The sequence below is a fragment of the Ziziphus jujuba genome, chromosome 1 (genome assembly GCF_031755915.1).
Source record: "Ziziphus jujuba cultivar Dongzao chromosome 1, ASM3175591v1".
Lineage (NCBI taxonomy): Eukaryota > Viridiplantae > Streptophyta > Magnoliopsida > Rosales > Rhamnaceae > Ziziphus > Ziziphus jujuba.
In genome coordinates, this window is record NC_083379.1 from 45,288,691 (window position 1) to 45,304,370 (window position 15,680).

The window sequence follows — 15,680 nt, forward strand, 5'->3', positions numbered from 1 at the left end:
AACAAGAAAGCATTCAGGAATGGTGGCTTTATCCTTCTAAATAAATTATATAGATCCATTAATTCCGTAAGATCGTAGTAAACATTTTGACTTGTAGAAAACTAGATCGTCATTCTTCTAAGATGTGCAAAAACATCCGTCCCAGCACAGTAAAGGTGGTTAATTAAAGTTATATTTTGAATGGCAAATTTTGCCATCCACATGGAAACATGAAAGCATTGCAGGCTACGCTAAATGATTTTTTAAAAATATATTAGTTTTTTTTGGTAGAAAAATATATATTTTGGGTTAACTATAAGTTTGCGTGCTCTAATTTTCCTTAATTGAGTTTATGTGCTTTAACTATTTTTGCAACCAGCATGGATGAGCATGGAAAAAAATGAGACAAATCCTTATCCAACTTCCCTTATATCCATCACCCCTATATGTATATATACATGTATATATATATATATATATATATATATATATATATATATATATATATATATATATATAATAATAACATTTTTTTAAGGCCCTTTTTAAAGTCATAGTAAAAGTAAAACCTTATAAGATGTGTGTAACATAGAAGTAACCTATATATATGGTACCTTCAGAGGAAGGGAGAGGGGAAAAAAAATTTACATTTTGGCATCATATTCATATTCATGGATTTGATCTCAGAATTGACAGAAGCCATTCTTCATTATATACTTTATTCTCTTCCATCCAGAGACTTGGCTCGTTCAAATGCTTTGTCCAAGACCTGAAGAAGCATAAGCTCATCATGTCCTTCTGTGAGTTTGTTCCAAAAGTACTTCCATAAAAACGATTTCCCAAATTATATGAAGCTTTCTTTGCAAAACTTTGTCACAAGAAATTTGGGTGTGCGGAGATTCAAGCTGTACATCACCACCTATAACCAGGAAAATTTAAGTTGCCTAATCAATCAGTGGAATGACTTTTTGACAAATAGCAGATTGGAAGAGGTTTATATTGAAATCCCAAAAACCAAAACTGGAAAATTGCACTGCAACTTGCCTGGAGTTGCACTTCTTTCTTCCAAGACATTAACCGCATTTTCTTTGAGTGGATGTGGGTTGAAGAATCATTATTGCAGCAATTCAATTAGTCTTCCTAATCTACAAAATTTGGCTTTGCAACATATGGATGTGGATGAGACTTTTGTCCAGAATCTTTTGTTAAGCTGTCCTTTACTTGAGCACATTATAATTATCCAATGTAATAAACTGACAAGCCTTGAGGTGTCAAGTAGTCTTCAAAGGCTCAGAACACTTGAAGTGGAAGTCTGCATTGAACTTGGAAAGATTGTGGTTGGAACTAGTTCAAGTCTTGAGTCTCTAAGATTTAGTATGTTTATGCCATGCGAGATGATCAACTTGGCAGCCAGTGATGGTTTGAATTCCCCAACTCTAAGATTCGTCGCAATTACAAGTAAGTGGCTTCAAAATCAAATAATTAAATTTGTTGGCATTGAATATTTGTCCTTGGACAAGATTGGCAGTCTGGAAACTATGGAGGTTTGAAGCCCGAAACTGAGTTAAGTTAGATATTTGCAATTGCATGGAACTGGGTACAACAACTGAGACTGATGCCCCAAATCTGCATGAAGTAGAATACACATATAGTATGCTGCCTTTTCACTCTATACGCTCCTCAAATTTAGGGAAAGCATCTTTCCATTTCTATTTCTCTCTTGGAGATCATGGCAAGATTTGGGTTCATAAACTGCAAGAATCATTTCAAACTTCTAGTCATATTCAAGATTTTAGAGTGGCTATAGTGTATTACGAAGACATGACTTAGGCATTTTTTATTTATTTTTTTTAATTTACAGCCCCGCTTGCATTATATATATATATATATTGTTCAATTCCATATTTTATTCATCACTTCATTATATATTTTTATGTAGTTCTAGAACATCAACACTAATATATTAGAAATATATTGTTATATGCAGAGGGTTAGAATGATGGATCGGGAAATAACTGTAGAGATAACATCAATGAGCTCAGCATTTATTGTCAGTATGTCCTATGGAGAATATGTATGTAGCAACATATGATCATGCGAGAATCGACTTTTTAAGTGTAAGTACTAGTAATTGCATATGCTAGTGCACAAATATTAAAAGAAATTTTCATTTTCATTTTCATTTTCATTTTTATGTTTTTTTATATAATAATGAAAGGAATTTGAAATCTGTAGGCATTTTATGAGGAGGTATCTAATTAGAGAGCATAGGCAGAAGCAAGCCAGAACACAAATGGTTCAATGATCAAATGCTATAATTACTACTTGGATGATGTTGAAATTGGGAGCTTAAATTGGGCAGAGGAGAAGAAGAATGAAGAGAAACAGGCAAATGAAGAAGAGAAGGTAGGTTGGATTTCATTGCTAAAAGCTTGTGAAAAAGCACTGTACAACATAACCACAATGAATTTGAAGTGGAGCTGTAGACAAGGCTCTATATGCTTAGAAAAATAGTGTCTACAGTGCAAAGTAAAATTTATTGAGTGGTAATCACCATGTATATATCACATTTTAATTGGAACATTTAATTTAATAATTTTAAATTCTATAACTTTAAAAATGAATACATTACTAGTAATCATTTAAATTGTCATTTGATATATTTTTCTATTTTGGAGTTAACAATATGCTAATACTCTTTTAATGACTTCTAGACGCAAGTGCCATTCTTATCGTCTACTCTTAGCTGGGAGAATTGAGAGCCTTTCCCAAGCAAAGAGGGTGAAATCGGTTTAGAAAAAAAAAGGAAAAAAAAAAAGAAAGAAAGAACATTTTATAGTTTTCATTTTGGAAATCTTATTTAAAAAACATCAAATAACGAAAATCTAAATCGGTGACCAGCATATCCTAACTCTAACTTCTCTAGTAGCATAGGCTTCAGTGGATTGATTACCCGAGAATCATCGGTATAATTTCAAGTGATTATTCACCGTTGGTGTTCAATAACATCTTTCAATTATTTTTGTTACTTATACTTTTAGACCATTTAATTCACCCTCAATTTAAATTGAATTCTTAATTTTCATTTTGATTTTCAATTAAGACGCAGGCCAACAGTATGGAAGTTTATATTTTTACCTTATTTTTCTAAGTTAATAATATATATTTAATATAGTATAAAACATTTATTTTGATCAAATTTTCATGATTTTGACTCAGATTGAAACAAAAATTAGAATTGCGGATCTTAATTAACAACCAAAAAAAAAATAATTAAAAAAAAAGAAAAAAGAAAAGAAAAAGAAAATCGAGAATCTATATGGAAATAAAAATGAAAATTGAAGACCCAATTGAAAAACTTGAAAATTGAGGAATTAATTGAAACCTCAAATGAAAAACTTGAAAATTGAGGAACTAAATTGAAACCCAAAAGTATAGTTTAAGTATACGGAAGCAATGGAACTCTATTGAAACGCACAAAGTATAGTTAACCATGCACAGGTAACCAAGTGCAAGTTATATGATTATCCATTAGTCAAAGTATATTTGTATATAATATATATGTATATATATATATGAAAATTCTATGGTGAAAACGGTCTGCATGAGGATGGTAGTATTAATGATGGTTTTTTATAGTATTAACGACGGTTTTTTAGAAAATTGTCATCAATACTATGAAAAATTGTCACCAATACTGTGGTTCGCATAAGGACTGTCCGCACCATAGACAGACTGTATATATATATATATATATAATTTTTTTTCTTCTGAATTTATAAAAGATCTACAAATTAAAACAGGAATTCCTCATATATATCAAAACCATTTGATCGATTATTTGATAAATTCGATGTTATAAGATTTTAATAAAGTGTTAGTTGTGAAGTATAAAGAAAATTGAAAAAAAAAAAGAAAAGAAAAAAGATAAGAAAATTGAAACAGTTTCCTGCATCAGCTGTAATAATTAAAATATTTTTTTTTTTGGTAAAGCATATATATAACAAAATTGTGATTCCTGGTAAATTAGTTCAATGTAGTTTACTGTCACTGTTTGGTTAAAAAAATAATTTTTTGTTTCTATTTTATTTTCCATTTCTTTTCTGAAATACCAAAAAGAAAATTACAGAAAATACAGAAAGGGTCACAATGTGCAAGCGTAGCAGCTACGTCAACACCACATTCCTAGTGTTAGTGCGCATTGTTCACACCAAAAACAGCTACGACCCAACAACAGATCTCCACCGTTCATCTCAAGATTCATCATCAAGTTTCCCACATATCGCACGAGAGGTCACGTGCCAGGACATCCACCAAGGGGCGGTTTCGTAAAATTGATAGGCCCCCAACCGCAAAGTGTCGCTCCGTCTCGTATTTACAGAGAGAGCTGAAGCTCTTATGTCTTACAAAACACCAGAACTCCCAAAACCTCTTTTCTCTCTCGCTCACTTTCCCTGAGCTCGGATCACCTGGATCGCTTCGGTTTATCGGACTGCTCCAAATCGGAAAGTTCAATTAATCTGCGAAAATGGTGAGTTTATACGATCCGTATTTGTCCACAAAAATGCTGTTCGTTTTCTCTATATGTCTTAGATCTGGTTGATATCGGCTTCGATTTGATTCCGATTTCTCACTACTCGAACAATTGCACAAAATTTAGTGAGATACGTGGATTGACTTGCACTCTGTTTGGTTGCCAAGAAATATATTATACTGGAGTTCTGCATTTGGTTTTTTGGCAACCTAACGACGCCTCACGTGGTTGAATTTCGATGAGATCTAATGTAAAAACCTGGATTCATTTGAAGTGTGCGATTTTTTTTTTCCTTAGATTGTGAATTTTCATTTGATTCTATAGGCAATTATCCATTTGTTTTTGTCATGTGATTTGATTTATAAAGATTTGGTTTTTTTTTTTTTTTTTTTTTTGTATGTGGCACTGATTAAAAATGTTTGATTTTTTAACGTGTTAACAGCCTCTCAGACTTGAAATCAAGGTATTATTATTTCCTTAAGCCTCGTTTCACTTAGATCTTGATTCCTTTAATTAGTATGATTACATTATGAATTGTGCGTGTAATGGACTTACTCCATCCTATTTGCTCAGAGGAAACTTGCTCAAAGATCAGAAAGAGTAAAATCTGTGGATCTACATCCAACAGAACCATGGTAATGCTATGATTTTCTTTGTCTTTTAACATATGATGATATAAATATATTTTATTACATTTTATCTCGATTAGAAGAGCAACGCTATATATTATAGTTTAAATGATTGATGAAACACATTGGAAGCACATAGAAAAATGTTGCTAGAGTCGATTGTTTAATGACGTGTGTTGAATTACAATTATCTTTGTAGGATTCTGGCAAGTTTGTATTCAGGAACAGTGTGTATTTGGAACTACCAGTCTCAGGTACGGAGACTTAATGATGACCTTAAAATTTTCAACTTTTAGTGTTCTCTAATGAAGTTGTGGATTTGTATTGAACTTATTTGAAGCATTGGAAATTTAAATTTTGCCCAAGTATTTTGGAGGCTGGCCGTTAGTGCTAACTTGAATCTACATGACACTATTGCAGACCATGGCTAAGTCTTTTGAGGTCACTGAGTTACCAGGTACCTTTTACATGTTCACTATGGATTTTGAATTTCTCCATTCTTGATGAAATCTCTGGAGGAACTTCTTTCACATCTTTTTGTTGTTATGGTTTGTACTAATGTTTAAGGTCTTCATCATGTGTGCAGTGAGATCAGCCAAATTTATATCACGTAAGCAGTGGGTGGTCGCTGGAGCTGATGACATGTTTATTCGTGTATACAATTACAATACAATGGATAAGGTCAAAGTGTTTGAGGCGCATACTGACTACATTAGGTGTGTGGCCGTGCATCCTACACTCCCATATGTACTCTCATCATCTGATGACATGCTCATAAAGCTTTGGGATTGGGAGAAAGGTTGGATTTGTACTCAGATATTTGAAGGACATTCACATTATGTGATGCAAGTGACATTTAATCCAAAAGACACTAACACATTTGCGAGTGCATCCCTTGACCGTACTATTAAGGTATGTACAGGATTTTCTATTGTAATTTGCATTCTTCATGTATTGCTTGATTCAGTCTTGTGATTTGTTTTGCTGTCTGGTAATTTGTTTGTATTCTTCATGTTATGGTGTGGTAATTTGTTCTTTTTCAGATATGGAACCTTGGCTCCCCTGATCCAAATTTTACATTGGATGCCCATCAGAAAGGAGTAAACTGCGTTGATTACTTTACAGGTGGTGACAAGCCTTATCTAATTACCGGTTCTGACGACCACACTGCTAAGGTCTCTCTTAAATTGCTCTCTTGTATCTTCATTCATGTTATGGTTGTCTATTTAAGTTGATTTGCAAACGTCATGCAATATATTATGAATACAGGTTTGGGATTATCAAACCAAAAGTTGTGTCCAGACATTAGAAGGCCATACACACAATGTATCTGCCGTGTGTTTTCATCCTGAACTTCCTATAATAATTACTGGATCTGAGGATGGAACAGTCCGCATATGGCATGCAACCACTTATAGGTAATTCTCTGCAGCAAAAGTTTCTTACATTTTGATTTAAATATCTGCTTATTCTGTTAGTCCCTTTCTTGTTTTCTATATATATAAGTTGGTTTTTCAAATAATCACCCTTTTTCTTGATCTTGTTGACCAATTATACAAGACTTAGGGATTATGTTAATTTAGATCTGCAGGGTTTATTTCGTACATCTTTGAAGGAAAACATATAGTGTTTGACATTTCTCTTTTTCTTTTTTTTCTTTTGGCTAAGGATATATAATGTTTGACATTCACCACAATATTAAAGAGTTTTTTTGGACTTTGCAGTGACCTTTTGAAGTCATTTTTAATTTGCTAGCTGTAAATAGTTTATAACATGTGGTGTAGGGTAATTGTTCAGGCATTATGCCTTTTAATCTTGTAATAATGCATTGCTTCATGTTTATCTGAAAATTGGTCTCAGGATTCATGTCTAGTTCCTTGTTAAAAATATGCCTCATAATTCTATCAGTGGTTTCAGTTAGTGCTACATTTTCAAAGTAATTGCAATAGGACATGGTTCTAACAAAAAGGAACACACACACACACACACACACACACACACACATGCACAAAAATGCGCACACACATACACATATTCTTATATAAATATTAAAAGACTAACATAGGATCTCAGTTAATGTATTCTTGAACTTGAATCCAGATGTAAAGCTCCATGCCTTATAATTCTACATGGTGGTTTCAGTCAGAGTTACATTTTCAAAGTAATTGCAATAGGATGTCTCTAACTAAGGGAAACACATACACATGCACAAAGACACACAGACATTCTAATTTAAATATTAAAATACTAAAATTGAATCTCAGTTTATGTAATCTTGAACTTGAATCTAGATGTAAAGCTGTTTATTGTTTAATTGTTTTCTTCATTTATTTTTTGGCATAATCATATAACATTATGCCCATTATGATGGATTGCAAATTCCAGATTCTAAAATCAATTTTATTGGATTACAGGCTTGAGAACACATTAAATTATGGGCTTGAAAGAGTTTGGGCTATTGGATACATGAAAGGTTCACGTCGGTAAGTTTCTTACATTTTAGAACTTATAGTAAACGTACCCTTTTTACTGCAAATTACTTGGGTGATATTTAGTCATATGAATTAAAATATATTTAGGGGGTTCAAGTCTTTAACGTGGCCCCGTGGTGGGTCAAAGTTTTTTTGTTTGTTTAAAGCATATGAGGAGACATATTAGTTTTTGTTATCAGTTATGCTCTTACCACTTATCCTTTCGAATTCAGTTTTCTTTTCAACTCATAAATTATTATTAGTGTGTTTCTTCGTTGGCTCTGTTGTTTTCCTGCTAAAGTTGTAGGGTGCGTTTCTTAATGATGTTTTCTTCTTATTCAACTTCTACAGAGTAGTGATTGGTTATGATGAAGGGACCATCATGGTAAAACTTGGCCGTGAAGTACCAGTTGCTAGTATGGACAATGGTGGAAAAATAATTTGGGCCAAGCATAATGAAATTCAAACTGTGAACATTAAGAGTGTGGGAGCAGATTTTGAGGTTTGAATTTGTTACCGTTACAGCAAACTTAGAAGTGGGTGATTTCATTATCCAATCAATTAAAATTTTGAGTTTCCTTTTGTTTCTTAGGCTGTTGATGGAGAAAGATTGCCCTTGGCTGTGAAGGAGTTGGGCACATGTGATCTTTACCCACAAGTAAGTTGTCTCCCTTCTGGTCTTTTTTCAAATTTCCTTCAATTTCTTGCCTTCTGAGCTCGCTGTAATCTACATGTCACTTGCAAACAAATATTCATAATATAAAGTGATACATTCTTTACGAGAAGTTGTTCGTCTTCGGCAGCTTGAATAACTTGAATACAACTTCTTTCTAAAGGGCCATATATCCCCATTTTAATTGCATTACCAATAAATTTTCAATCTGTTTGTTCGGATCTCTCATACTGAAGTCTTTTCATTTAGGATATTTTTTCTTTCCTAATGTTGAATGTTCATTGTATTGCAAAAATCTGTTATTTTCCTTCTTCTTTTCCTCTCATATTCAAATTATTTTTGTCCCTTAGTCGTAGGTAGTTGACAATGCTCAACTATTCCTGAGACTGTTTGGTGTTGGTATATATAGCTTCTCATAATGAGTCTCTTCTCCTTTTATCATAAGAAGAGATGAGGTTTTGAATTGTAGAATGTAACCATAATCTGCAGAGGTAGTTTAATTGTGTAATCAAACTGTCAAAAGGTATCAAATAATATGATAAGCCTATGTGATGTTCCTGACGCGGAAAAAGAACAATTCTTTTTGAAGTATCATTTTTCATGGGTAGTCTTCATTTGCAAATCAAAGTGTCAAGATGTAAAGGATGTGTAGAATGATATATATGTGCATCCATGCTTGTATTGGTTAACATTTTATTGTAGAGGTTTCAAATAATATGATGACGAAACTAGGCCTATGTGATGTTCTCAACCGGCAAAAAAACAATTCTATTTGAAATACTATTTTTTATCTGTAGTCTTCATTTTCAAATCAAAGTGTCAAGATGTAAAGCATGTGTAGAGCGATATATGTATGTATGTGCATCCATGCTCGTATTGGTTGACATCTTACTGTTCATTATTGTTGTCACTAGAGCTTAAAACACAATCCAAATGGGAGATTTGTTGTTGTCTGTGGAGATGGTGAATACATCATATATACTGCTTTAGCATGGAGAAATCGATCATTTGGTTCGGCTTTGGAGTTTGTTTGGTCGTCAGATGGAGAATATGCTGTTAGAGAGAGTACCTCAAAGATTAAGATTTTCAGCAAAAACTTCCAGGTTAGTTTTCTATTGTAAGGTAGAGGTGTTATTTTTATATAACTAAAACCTTTTTCCCTCAAATTTATTGTGTAAATACTCATTAGAAATTTTCGGTTTATTTTAATGACATGTTTCAGGAAAAGAAGAGTGTTCGACCAACCTTTTCAGCAGAACATATTTATGGTGGAACTTTACTGGCAATGTGCTCAAATGATTTTATTTGTTTTTATGACTGGGCTGAATGCAGGTTGATTCGGCGAATAGATGTTAATGTGAAAGTGAGCACTTACATAATTCTGATCATTAGTTGGCATTATTATTGCTGTATGCGTTGTTCGTTTGTGCAGGGTGTGTATTCTTTTCTTGTAACTAATTTATTATTCTTTTGAATCTATCAGAACCTCTATTGGGCTGACAGTGGTGATCTAGTGGCTATTGCCAGTGATACATCTTTCTATATCCTCAAGTACAATGTAAGGATTCTTGTTAATTTCCTTTTTAAGTAGATTTAAGAGCATGCAGGATTATGGCTTCATTTTATCATTAGCTTTTGTTGTTTCATTCCTGGTCTGGTAGATTGCTTTATAAGACTGAACGTAATTTTTTCATATTGCAGCGCGATGTAGTTTCTTCTTATTTGGATAGTGGAAGACCTGTAGATGAACAGGGTGTGGAGGATGCCTTTGAGCTTCTTCATGAAATGAATGAACGTGTCAGGACTGGTTTATGGGTTGGGGATTGTTTCATTTACAACAACTCTTCCTGGAGGCTTAATTATTGTGTCGGTGGCGAGGTAGTACTGTTTATGTTTTATCCTTAGTTTGGAAATACTTATTATCTCAAAAAACAATACTTATGGATTTGATATTGTAAGCAATGGTGAATATCAACTTTGATTTTAGGTAACCACAATGTTCCACTTGGACCGACCTATGTACTTGTTGGGTTATCTTGCTAGTCAAAGCCGGGTGTATCTGATAGACAAAGAGTTCAAGTAAGTTCAATTTCAGTTTCTGATGTTGGAAGTTGTGTTACTTATCTTCATTATTTGAGGATCAATGTGTTTGTTTATTTTCTATGCAGTGTTATGGGTTACACTTTACTTCTGAGTTTGATTGAATACAAGACTCTGGTAATGCGAGGAGACATGGACAGAGCCAATGAAATTTTACCTTCAATTCCCAAAGAGCACCATAATAGGTACCTTCAACCTTCTACCTCTGAAATAATGTTTATGAATCAAGTTCTATATATGGCTTTGGGAACATATAAAATCAAGAAGGTAGATAGCCGTTGATTGCAATCTGCTGTTGATCCTTCCACAATGGATTCCTTGAATATTTCAGAGCAGTTTTTGTTTATCATATTCTCTCTGTTTCCACATCATATGACTTATTCGTTTCTGTTAGCTTTTGCTGTTGCTCCTAGTTCTGCTTCTACCTACCAAAATTGAATTAAACAGATGCAACTTGCAGATTGCGTGAATATTCTAAAGCTTTTCCATTTTGTCTTTCTCAGTACCAATGCTTCCCTACATTGTGGATGAAAAATTAGTTGCCATATGGTTTCTAATGAGTAGATATTAGTTTTCTAATGTCATCTGTTCTATTGTAGAAGTCCTATAACATGTATATGTTTTGATCCAAAATCTATCCCATGTTTAGTTGTTGATGAGCTGTTCTATTTGGTTTTGAAATTGTTTCTTGGATCCTAAATGAATTGACTCCTTTACTTTCTAGTGTGGCTCGTTTCTTGGAATCACGGGGTATGGTAGAGGAAGCACTTGAAGTGGCAACAGATCCTGATTACAGATTTGAGCTAGCCATACAGCTTGGAATATTAGAAGTTGCAAAGGCAAGTCCACATGATTTATGTCAGTCAAGGGATTTAAATATTACAAGATATGTTGTGTACTTTAGCATGTGAAACAGTTTTACAGGCTTTCTGAGGAATGTGTTTTTCTTTGAATAATTTCTTTCAAAGTAAAAATCTATATCCTTTTTCCCAGGAAATTGCAACTGAAGTGCAAAGTGAGTCTAAATGGAAGCAGTTGGGAGAACTAGCTATGTCTACTGGAAAGGTGTGATAGTTGATTATATCTACTTTTTTCTTTTTGCTTCTCGATACACCTACCTGAACAAATTCAATTGCAATTTGCATGTTGGTTCTTAATTTTTTTTTCCCCCCTCTACTTTTTAAATGTTTCCCTTTTTAAAATTGTCTAATATTCTGAGTTGCATCACTGCAGTTAGAGATGGCTGAGGAATGTTTGAAGTATGCAATGGACTTGAGTGGTTTGCTACTGCTCTATTCTTCTTTAGGAGATGCTGAAGGGATAGCAAAACTTGCAACCCTAGCCAAGGAGCAAGGGAAGAACAATGTTGCATTCCTTTGTTTATTCATGTTAGGTCGTACAGAAGAGTGTCTGGAGCTGCTGGTGGAGAGGTACTTTTCTTGTATACTTAAAATGTAAAATATAAACAATTTTAATTTTTTTATTTTTATTTTTTATTGCGGTGATAGTTATTGATATTTTGAAGCATACATTTTGCAGTAATCGGATACCTGAGGCTGCTTTAATGGCCCGATCTTATCTTCCAAGCAAGGTTTCAGAGATAGTAGCTATTTGGAGAAAAGATCTTAATAAGGTCACATTCTATGCACTTTGCTGCTTATTTTGCTTCTCCATTCTTGATTCAGCTCTTTCCTTGTTTACTTGGTGTTTAATAAAATAATAGATGTGGCAACTCTTTGTAATAAATATAATACATCACTTGTCTCAGTTAGGGAATAAGTATGTCTTAGTACTACTTTCTCTGTCTCTCTCACTATGTATGTGTAAATGTACAAATGTGCATACAATGCATGTGTTTTTATTTTGCCTTGGTTTTATCATGTGTGTCTTTCAATGGTATATGATGTTACCTGCAGGTTAATCCTAAAGCTGCTGAGTCTCTGGCTGATCCAGAGGAGTATCCTAATTTGTTCGAGGATTGGCAAGTTGCTCTTGCTGTAGAATCTAAAGCCACAGAAACGAGGTAGCTTTCTGTCGCACCAGATATTGTGTGTGTTTCTGTGAGCTATTGTTCTCTTGCATTCCACTCCACTCCTGATGGTCATTTTCAGTTGGTGATTTGCTTTTAAAAATAAATTGATTGTGTACATTAGCTTATTCAGTTGTGACGTATCATATTCCATGGCTTGTATTTAATATATACTGGATGGTAGCTTGATTATCATTTGCTATCAATTCTTATACATATGATTTGTGCACTACATGGCTTTAATGATAGTCCTTTTTTGTTGTTTTGTAGGGGTGTATATGCTCCTGCAGAGGAGTATACAAACCATGTTGATAAGCTACCAATAACCCTTGTCGAAGCTTTCAGGAATATGCAAGTGGACGAAGAGGAGCCTTTTGAAAATGGAGATGCAAATCATGATGAGGTATATGAGAATGCAGACTTTCATATTAATAACTATGATATGTCCCTTGTCATTTTTTTTTTTTTTAACCCATGGACACTTACATCATGTGAAATAAAATTTGCCACCTGCCTATGTTTTTGGACGATCTTTTCTTAGATTGTGCATTTGTTAAAATTGATTTAATTTCCTTGGAAACTGTTTGCTATAATTGGATAATTAGGGGGCTCTCATCTTATAACTTCTAGACATATTTAGATCAAGCCAATATTTTATTATTATTTTTTCTTTGCAGTTACATGAATTGCTGTCAATCTCTTATTTTTAGTGTTGGCTTTGGAAATTTTAACTTTCTCCATTTTTCAATCTGTCTTTTTACAGGTTACAGAACAGAACGGGGAACAGAGCGGGGAGGAACATAATGGAGAAGATGGGAGTCAAGAGGAGGCTGTTGTGGTGGATGCCGATTCTACAGATGGTGCAGTACTCGTTAATGGTAACGAGGCTGAAGAAGAGTGGGGTACGAATAATGAAGGAACCCCGTCAGCCTAAAAGGGAATTGGTTGGGCCAGTATGAAAATCCAATTTTGTCTCTGGTGATTAATTGATCTAACGTGCCATCTCTAACTCCATTTTCACAACTTGCTGTTTTACTACTATAATCACCATTTCCTCTACAACTACAACTAAATAAGTTCTTCCTAAATTTGTTTTCATCAATATTATAAGAGTATATACTATTTTAAATCTATATCAGTAATAGATGCTATTAATGCTGACGCCATTAGGAAGGTTCACCCAAAGGCGATAATGCTTTGCTAGCATGTGGTGATAGTGACTACTTATCCTAAATTGCTTTTGTAACTAATTAAATTTTCAATTTAATGTGCAATTTTTCTAACTTTTTTCATAAATTTCATTGCACATTATGGAGGTTAATTCATCTGACTTAGACCTTTATATTTTTTCTGCCATTCCTTTGCTTGATTTTATTACAAGTGTCCCTAGCAGATACATGAACTTATGAAAATACTTATATTCTGTAACTTGAATATTCTTCTGCGTTGCCTATGTTTCAATCTTTTTGATAAAGTGTTACATGCTTGAAGATAGGTGACACGTATTTTATCTGTTTGTCTATTTTCAGTTGAGGCTGTTTCCATTCTCTTCTTACTTACTTTTTTTTTTTTTTTTAATATATATATTTTTTTTATAATTGCTGGCAGTGCTTACGCCACGACACTAGGTCCTTATGAAGATTGTCGGTCCAGCTATACGGATCCCTTACTAAGGTGAGAAATAAATATATATTGAATTGAATGAAATGGCTAGGGTTGAGAAATTGAATGTGTGCTGCATGGATGTGGAGGAACATATTTGGAGAAAATAAATAACGTTATGCCAGTTGGAATCTTTCTAGTTTCTTTTATCAATCTTTCAGTTTTCTAATTTTTTATTTATTTTTACTTTCACACTCTCTTGAGGCTTTGTATTCCATTTGCCTTGCTGCTATAGTGAGTGCACGGAAACGTGAAAATTGGCTTCTCTTGGAGCTTGCTCTGACCTCTTGTAGAAATAGTCTCTCTCATTGTGATTGATATGCACTCATAATGAATTGACAAAGTAATTCAATATCACCTATCATTTTGAGGCTGATTGCTTTTTTCCCATTTGCTTATTTCTGACAACAGGTCTTCCACAAAAGACCAGAAAAGAGGTGATTTAAGGGACCGATTGTCTCTGTTACCAAGTGGTGCGGCTTTGTAGCAAATTGAATTTATGTTGGGCACAATATAAATAGTTTCATAGCTCGAGTTAGTCTGCTTTTTCTAAATTACAGTTTTAGCATATTCTTTGAGGCCTTTTCCCACCCCCTAAAATTTTCTTGTGCCATTGTGAATGTAGAAAGAATTGATCTAGATGGTTTACAAATTTCGACCCAATTGCATTCGTTCAAAATAGATATTTGCTTTACACCATAGTTTTGTTTGTTTTTTGGGAATTCTTTTATGCGATTTTGGACTGTAAACGTGTATTATTCATTAGAATATATATATATATATATATATATATATATATATATATATGTATGTATCTCCAACATATATAATGCTATTTGCTTGGTGATCTTTTCCAACAACATGGTTTTTCTTCTAAAAGACAAAAAACAAACAGAAAATGCCCGTACTATCTTTTATCATGGTAAAACTGTATGCTAGCTTGGAAAGGTACTCTGATTCTATTAAAGTGTTTGGTTTCGTCACTATTATGTGGACAAGATGATAAAAAGACATTGGGAATCCGAACTCCTCCATTCATCTTGACGTTATTTTGGACACCCCCGCTTTAACGTTTTAATCTGATCCTACAGCATTCTAGGCATCTAATCCTTTTGGTCTGAGCTTTCTCAAAATCGGTGGCTGGGGCATCTAATTCCTAAAGCTCATGCCTCTCTTAACCTTTTCTATTTTAAAAGAACAAAACAATTAAAGAAATAATTGGGTCATCAACTTCAGAGAAATAAGACTGGTTGAACTTTTTTTTTTCCCCCCAATAAGCTAAAGAAAATAGTTTTTCTTTACAATTTTTTTTTCAATATTTTTTTTGTAATTTAAATGAAAATCAGATTTTCCTTTTATAGTTGTCAGGGAATTCATCTTACAAATAATGAAATAAAAAAATGTGAATTATATAGAAAAGTACTATGGGCACTAACTTTTTATGCAAAGTTTAGATATCAGAAACGTCATGTATGTAAAAGTACATGAACTTTAATTATAAAGAAGCCAGAGTTCGTGCTTTGGAATAGACCAAAAGCTACTTTAACCATGGAGGTTTCTTTTTATTCAAAAAAATAAAAATAAAAATAAATATGAAGGTTTC

General features: G+C 33.4%; 2 protein-coding genes across 4 annotated transcripts; both read left to right on the forward strand.

Moving 5' to 3' along the window:
• Positions 1–827: 827 nt before the first annotated feature.
• Positions 828–1,809, forward strand: LOC132800562 (uncharacterized). The gene is made up of 2 exons (XM_060814510.1): positions 828–1,437; positions 1,670–1,809. Exons 1-2 carry the CDS (start codon positions 828–830, stop codon positions 1,807–1,809), a joined length of 750 nt encoding a protein of 249 aa, XP_060670493.1.
• A 2,530-nt stretch (positions 1,810–4,339) lies between these two features.
• On the forward strand, positions 4,340–14,871 carry LOC107406832 (coatomer subunit beta'-2). 3 transcript variants are annotated; one of them, XR_007243072.2, is made up of 26 exons: positions 4,340–4,510; positions 4,956–4,976; positions 5,087–5,148; positions 5,342–5,396; positions 5,563–5,599; positions 5,729–6,054; positions 6,186–6,317; positions 6,412–6,560; positions 7,557–7,625; positions 7,965–8,115; positions 8,206–8,271; positions 9,201–9,389; positions 9,509–9,649; positions 9,770–9,844; positions 9,988–10,164; positions 10,274–10,365; positions 10,455–10,571; positions 11,111–11,225; positions 11,380–11,451; positions 11,620–11,816; positions 11,926–12,019; positions 12,303–12,409; positions 12,686–12,818; positions 13,179–13,368; positions 14,024–14,089; positions 14,489–14,871. XR_007243072.2 is itself a non-coding variant. In XM_048481245.2 (26 exons), exons 1-25 carry the CDS (start codon positions 4,508–4,510, stop codon positions 14,041–14,043), a joined length of 2,739 nt encoding a protein of 912 aa, XP_048337202.1. In that variant the 5' UTR covers positions 4,340–4,507; the 3' UTR covers positions 14,044–14,089; positions 14,489–14,871. The 3 variants fall into 3 exon arrangements, 1 of the variants encoding a protein (XP_048337202.1); XM_048481245.2 differs by having other exon boundaries at positions 13,179–13,317; XR_007243071.2 differs by having other exon boundaries at positions 4,341–4,510; positions 13,179–13,393.
• Positions 14,872–15,680: the final 809 nt, after the last annotated feature.